Source organism: Haliotis cracherodii, unplaced genomic scaffold (assembly GCF_022045235.1).
Source record: "Haliotis cracherodii isolate W230 unplaced genomic scaffold, xgHalCrac1.p SCAF_14, whole genome shotgun sequence".
Classification (NCBI taxonomy): Eukaryota; Metazoa; Mollusca; class Gastropoda; order Lepetellida; family Haliotidae; genus Haliotis; species Haliotis cracherodii.
The window spans coordinates 70,363-77,976 of record NW_027266269.1 but is presented as its reverse complement, the minus strand read 5'-3'; the positions used below and the strand labels follow the sequence as shown (position 1 = coordinate 77,976).

The 7,614-nt window shown below is 43.1% G+C and overlaps 1 protein-coding gene across 1 annotated transcript in view; it reads left to right on the top strand.

Annotated features, from left to right (window-relative positions):
* The first annotated feature begins 964 nt into the window (after positions 1-964).
* Positions 965-7,614, top strand: part of LOC139461280 (cell death abnormality protein 1-like) — a 51,613-nt gene continuing 44,963 nt past the window's right edge. Inside the window, exons 1-3 of the mRNA XM_071242911.1 lie at positions 965-971; positions 1,839-2,183; positions 5,538-5,933. Of these exons, the coding sequence (XP_071099012.1) occupies positions 965-971; positions 1,839-2,183; positions 5,538-5,933 (748 nt within the window). The remainder of the gene's footprint in view (positions 972-1,838; positions 2,184-5,537; positions 5,934-7,614) is intronic.

The window sequence follows — 7,614 nt, the reverse complement described above, 5'->3', positions numbered from 1 at the left end:
GGCTTCGTCTAGGCGTCTTTATAGCATAACATATCCTCATTAAAACATCATGCAATGTTACTTCACGATATGACGTTTGTAATGATTGTTGACAATTATCATAAGATTTATTTAGTCCTTAGTCAGCCGCTTGCATGAGATGATGACATATTGTTTCTGAATATAATACTATGATCGTTTTATAAAACCAGATATGTAGAATGGGAAGTGTCGACTGTACAATGGAACATTACTGCAGGTATATATAGGACGTATTTTTTTTTTATTCGATATGTTTGTACTATATGATGGCATGCTGTGCTATAGGATGGCATGCATGTAACATAGGAGGATGCAGATGAGAAGTGTTTACTGTAGGATGAGACGATTGTAAGATATAATTTGAATTTTTAAACATCTGTGCATGGTAATATTTCCTTATTTTCTGACAGTGTTGATTTCCATCTTCCTGGTAAGTGGCACAACATAATATCGAAAGGAAACGTGAATCACTGTGTTAATGTCATAAGGATGATAAGCGTGTAACAACATTTGGATCGCCCGACCCCTCAGACCCATGTATAGATACAGATGTCTTGGTTCAGTTGTTCTGCATTATCTACCGTATATCAGTACGTATATAACCCAAGTATTTGCTGGTGTTGTGCAGTTTGCTTATATAAACATGAGGATTAAAAAATGCTCCGGATTTCTCTGTTTTGCTCAGCTTCTAGGATCTGCATTGTTTATTTATTGTTTGTTTATTAGTGTTTTAGTTTGAGTTTTAATAAGTAATGCATTTCATAACAAACTTGTTCTTTCACATTGATTTCAGTCAGCAGAATGGCCGCCTCGATCTTGATGATGTGCATAGCCTCCTTAATTATTGTTATTGAAGGTAAACGATTGTATTGTTTAAACTGTTGTTCTGGTGTGTTCATTTTATTCGTGTGTGTTTGCGTGTGCTGTGTGTGTGGGGGTGAGGATGGAGGGTATGTGTCTGCATGTGTGTGTGTGTGTGTGTGTGTGTGTGTGTGTGTGTGTGTGTGTGTGTGTGTGTGTGTGTGTGTGTGTGTGTGTGTGTTGTTTAATAATAAAATTTGTCCTTGGTGATTTATGTGTGAATGGGCTATATATAACCATAATTATCATCATATAGCTCTTAAGGTATTAACATTACTGTTTATCTTTCAAGCTAGTATTGACATCATAGACATCAGTATGTATCCTACCTCACACGTTGTTTGTTGCTTAACGCCACACGTAGCATTAGTACTGCTATATGGCGGCGATATGTAAATAGCCGATTCTGTATCAGACAATCCAGGTTACGATGACATGCATCAACCAAGTCAGCGAGCCTGACCAACTGGTACTGTTAGTCGCCTACTACGACAAACATATTTGCCTTTAAGACAAGCATGAGTTCTTGAAGAACAATTCTAACAGATCTTCACGTGTCACCTGTAAACTACTTTTATTGTTTATTTGCTGCTCACCTCAGTGTTGTTGTTTTTTGCATTTGGAGCTGCTGTCAGCAAAAAGGCATCGCATAATCAACATTGACTTTTTTTATGTATTTGATGCATATAGACTAAACAAAAAATAGAAAGTCTTGTATCGAACTAAGCTGAAAATGAGGTGAGAAGCAAACGTTTCGAATCTAATTACTTTTTTTTTTAAATGGGCTAAATGACAAAATTAGGGTGAGGTAAATTCATTTGCTCAGGAACATGACGATAGTAAATCAAACGTGCAATGCAAGTGGCTGGTCAGGTATGGTCTTGTAACTCATTTCCATTCGTTGGTCATCCTCTATTTGTACCAGCCACTAGACTCAGTATCCATTTACCTTTCAGCAGTTCCATGCCCAGAGAATCAGCACTGCTCGGACTGTGACAGCACCACAGGACACTGCCTCACTGAATGTGACACTGGGTATTTTGGTCGGACGTGCAGCTCAGTTTGCAGTGATAAATGTATGAATAAGAGCTGCATACTAGTACACAATGGCATCGGTAACTGCACTGGGGGTTGTGTGCCAGGATACCAAGGCATCAACTGCAACATACCATGTGACAATCCAGGAGGTAACTGTACAGCATGTCCAGGTGGATGTGATGGAGGATATTGTCAACTGGGCTCCTCCTGTGTGTCTGGATGTGTAGACTCCCACTACGGGACCGGCTGTGATGAGAAATCTGGTAGGCATAGTTTTAGAACAAGTTTTAATAGCATTGCTGTTCATACTCTTGGTAAAGTTGCTTAATGTGTCGGTATTCCCACTGAAACCAACTGACTCCCACAACGGGACCGACTGTGAATCTCGCAGGTTGTTGACATATAACAAGGTGAATGTTCAAGTGGATGTACGCCATGCAACAGGGTGACAGGAAAATGTGATGAAGGAATTCTGAATGCACCATTGTAATATGATAACTACCCAAAAGGCTACATTCTCAGGTGTACATGTGTTGATCGGAACTTAAATATTATACTCTAAGTAAACTAACTTTGTATAAAGTTACAAAGTGTCTACCAAAAGCAGTCCACGACGTCTAGGTTGTACTTCTAAAAAAGCAACACCCATATCTGCAACTATCCACATCCCATTCCCCAGAGCTCTTAGATCTCCTCGACCCACCACTCTCCCATCTTCAAATACCCACGACTCTCTCCTATCTCTTAGAACTTCTACTTCCGCTGTATGTGAGACCTACCACTCCCTCTATTTGTTAGACCTACTGTTCCCCCAGTCCCTTAGCGCAACCACTACCCCTACATGTATAATAAACATCCCCCACCCCATTTCTTACATCTTTCACTACTGCTATGTCTAACACCCACCACAACCCTATATCTCACTTCTGCCCCCATCTCTTACAGCCAACACTATCTCATGTCAGATCTACCACTACCCCATGTCTTCGATCTGCCACTACCCCATGTGTCAGATTTGCCACTACCCCATGTCTTCGATCTTCCACTACCCCATGTCTTCGATCTACCACTAGCCCATTTCTGAGATCTACCACTGCCCCATGTCTTTGATCTGCCAATACCCCATGTGTCAGATCTGCCACTGCCCCATGTCCCCGATCAACCACCGCCCCATGTCTTCGATCTACCACTACCCCATGTCTTAGATCTACCACTACCCCATGTTTTAGATCTACCACTACCCCATGTGTCAGATCTACCACTACCCCATGTCTTAGATCTGCCACTACCCCATGTCTTCGATCTACCACTACCCCATGTCTTCGATCTACCACTACCCCATGTCTTAGATCTACCACTACCCCATGTCTTAGATCTGCCACTACCCCATGTCTTCGATCTACCACTACCCCATGTCTTCGATCTACCACTACCCCATGTCTTCGATCTACCACTTCCCCATGTCTTTGATCTACCACTACCCCATGTCTTAGATCTGCCACTACCCCATGTCTTCGATCTACCACTACCCCATGTCTTCGATCTACCACTACCCCATGTCTTCGATCTACCACTTCCCCATGTCTTTGATCTACCACTACCCCATGTCTTAGATCTGCCACTACCCCATGTCTTAGATCTGCCACTACCCCATGTCTTTGATCTGCCACTACCCCATGTCTTAGATCTGCCACTACCCCATGTCTTCGATCTACCACTACCCCATGTCTTCGATCTACCACTACCCCATGTCTTCGATCTGCCACTACCCCATGCCTTTGATCTACCACTACCCCATGTCTTAGATCTGCCACTACCCCATGTCTTAGATCTGCCACTACCCCATGTCTTTGATCTGCCACTACCCCATGTCTTAGATCTGCCACTAACCCATGTCTTCGATCTACCACTACCCCATGTCTTAGATCTACCACTACCCCATGTCTTTGATCTACCACTACCCCATGTCTTCGATCTACCACTACCCCATGTCTTCGATCTACCACTGCCCCATGTCTTTGATCTACCACTACCCCATGCCTTAGATCTGCCACTACCCCATGTCTTCGATCTACCACTACCCCATGTCTTCGATCTACCACTGCCCCATGTCTTTGATCTACCACTACCCCATGTCTTTGATCTACCACTACCCCATGTCTCCGATCTACCACTACCCCATGTCTTCGATCTAGCACTGCCCCATGTCTTCGATCTACCACTACCCCATGTCTTCGATCTACCACTGCCCCATGTCTTCGATCTACCACTACCCCATGTCTTCGATCTACCACTGCCCCATGTCTTCGATCTACCACTACCCCATGTCTTTGATCTACCACTATCCCATGTCTTCGATCTACCACTACCCCATGTCTTCGATCTACCACTATCCCATGTCCCCGTTCAACCACTACCCCATGTCTTCGATCTACCACTACCCCATGTCTTCGATCTACCACTACCCCATGTCTTAGATCTACCACTACCCCATGTCTTTGATCTACCACTATCCCATGTCCCCGATCAACCACTACCCCATGTCTTCGATCTACCACTACCCCATGTCTTCGATCTACCACTACCCCATGTCTTCGATCTACCACTACCCCATGTCTTCGATCTACCACTGCCCCATGTCTTCGATCTACCACTACCCCATGTCTTCGATCTACCACTGCCCCATGTCTTCGATCTACCACTGCCCCATGTCTTCGATCTACCACTACCCCATGTCTTCGATCTACCACTACCCCATGTCTTCGATCTGCCACTACCCTACATTGATATCTTCCACGACAACATTTGACCATTTTCTTAATGATATTTTGTGTTAATAGCTTTCGGCTGAAAGCTATGAACACACAATACCATTTAGAAAATGGTCAAATGCCAATGGGAGCCGTGCCAATTTACACTTATCAGAGGGGTACACAAAGTACTTGAACTAGACTAACAGTTGTCAGACTTTCATTTTTGTTAGTTCGCTGACTTTGTGTGCTGTAGACTAGGTGCCTCATTCTGGCATTGTGTGTTCGAATCCAGGAAGGGACTCAACCCCCAAAAAGTACTACAATCTGTTCTTTACTAAGAAAGTGTTATCCGAAATTGACATTTGTTACATTTGACCGCTTTCTAAATGACATTGTGTATTCATACTTTTATTGTATTTCTCAAAGACGTTTTGATAAGTTTCAACATTCTCTGCCACAGCTTGAAACAACTGGAAACAATATGTCAACCGCCATGCTGACACACATGCTGCTCATCTCAGTACTTATTTGGAGCTCCTTACAGTGAAATTGCATTGCGTAATTAACATTGATTTTTGTATGTACGTGATGCACAGAGGCTAAACAAAAAATATAAATTCTAGTCGAGAAATAAGCTGGAAATGTGGGAAGGAACAAACGTTTTGAGTCTAATTCGTTTTTTTTGAAAATGTGATAAATGACAATATTGGGGTGCGGTAAATTCGTTTGCTATGGAAGACGATGACCGAAAATGAAACTTGCAATACAAGTGGCTGGTCAGGTATGGTCTTGTAACTCATTTCCATTCGTTGGTCATCCTCTATTTGTACCAGCCACTAGACTCAGTATCCATTTACCTTTCAGCAGTTCCATGCCCAGAGAATCAGCACTGTTTGGACTGCGACAACACCACAGGACATTGCCTCACTGAGTGTGACACTGGGTATTTTGGTCGGATGTGCAGCTCAGTTTGCAGTGATAACTGTATGAATAAGAGCTGCATACTAGTACCACATGGCATCGGTAACTGCACTGAGGGCTGTGTGCCAGGGTTTCAAGGCAGGGGTTGCAACATACCATGTGACAGTCCAGGAGGTAACTGTACAGCATGTCCAGGTGGTTGTTATGGAAGATATTGTCAGCTGGGCTCCTCCTGTGTGTCTGGATGTGAGGACTCCTACTACGGGACAGATTGTAAGAACTGTTCAAGTGGATGTAAGACATGCAACAGGATGACAGGAACATGTGATGAGGAATCGGGTAGGTTATTTTTTTTGCTAATAGCTTTAATATTATTACTATGCTGAAGAATTAGATGCAGGTGTTTCAGCTGGGTACCTTTTTGTGTGTCTGGGTGTGAAGACTCCTACTACGGGAATTCTTTTCACAGGATATCGCTTTGTTAATGAAAAATTCCAAACAGATATAAAGCATCTACCTATAGCAATCCATGACGTCTCGATTCTGCTCCTACAACAAGCAACACCCACATCTGGAACTATCCACATCCCATCTCCCAGACCTCATACGTCTCCTCGACCTACCACTCTCCCATCTAAAAAACCTCAGACTTACTCCAATCTCTTAGAGTCTGTGATACCCACCACTCTCTCTATTTCTTAGACCCACTGTTATCCCAGTCCCCCCCCCCCCCCCCCCCCCCTCAACGCAACCACTACCCCTACATATATATTAACACCAAAACCCTACACCTCACACCTGCCCCCATCTCTTACACCTACACTCTCTTATCGCTAATATTGACTCATCCCTACCAGTATAGCTTATACCTGAACCTATCCTTGAGCACCTACCACTACTCCAAGCCCTACCTTTACCGTCCGCCAACACCAATTCATCCCACAGTAGCTCTATCGTGTTCAAATCCGGGGATATGTAGGGCCAGGGGATAACACCGGAATGTCCTGATGAGACTCATACCTGGTATGAGTTGAAAGCGATAGCCAATAAAGACTGTTCAATCTTACTCCACTTATTTAATTATTTCTACATTGTGCCTGAGAGTTATAACCTTACTATGTTTTTATAAATACTATCATCTCGACATATATTCACGATGTGGCATCTATATTAGAGAGGACATCCTTCAAGCTCCCGATCCCGCTTCTGTGTGTTTGTGCTCGAGGTACCACCATCCCCCCTCAGCCTACATCAAATTATGGTGTTTTTTATATGGTTTCCTATGGTATATAACACATCGAGGTCGGCAAATAACACACAAGATGACAAGACAAATCCTGAGACATCCAAGCGTTGTTCTGATGTAGCTAAGCCGAGAATGCAATATTGGGTATCCTACTCTGTTATTATAAGAGTAAATTTGTTCCAAACTGTGCAAAAGATTTTCACCTGGTAACATCACATGTTAAGAAGTACTTCAAGAGATGTACTTGAACATGTGTTGGAAGATAATAGTGGAATCAGGCACACGTACCTTGAACATATACCGGACTAAAGGTTTCTAAAGGTGGGATGGGGGGGTTGTGGGTCATACCGAGCCCATGGCCTGTGTGTTTGGCCCCGTTCTTGATTCGAGATTCGGAGGTTTTCCAATATCCTGTTGTCGCTGATATACAGACACAACCAGTCATCTAGAAACTGTCACATGGATAACTTCAAATTGCCCCCTTACCACCAACATTGTACTAGCAATTCAGTCATCTACTGTCACTGACAATTGCTACAATTAGATTTACACCAACCACTACCATTTGTGTTTACACCAACCATTTCACCTATCCCTACCCCTATTTCTTGCCACTACAAACCAATGCAAGTTCACTACTTGCGAGGTTGTTTATGTTTGCGCATGTTTACTACTATGATTATAATTTGTGGTTTCATAAAATATATACAGTAGACTTTAAAACCATTGCTAAAGTGACCGTTTGGATTCTACTGTGGTCAACCTCCATGGTCC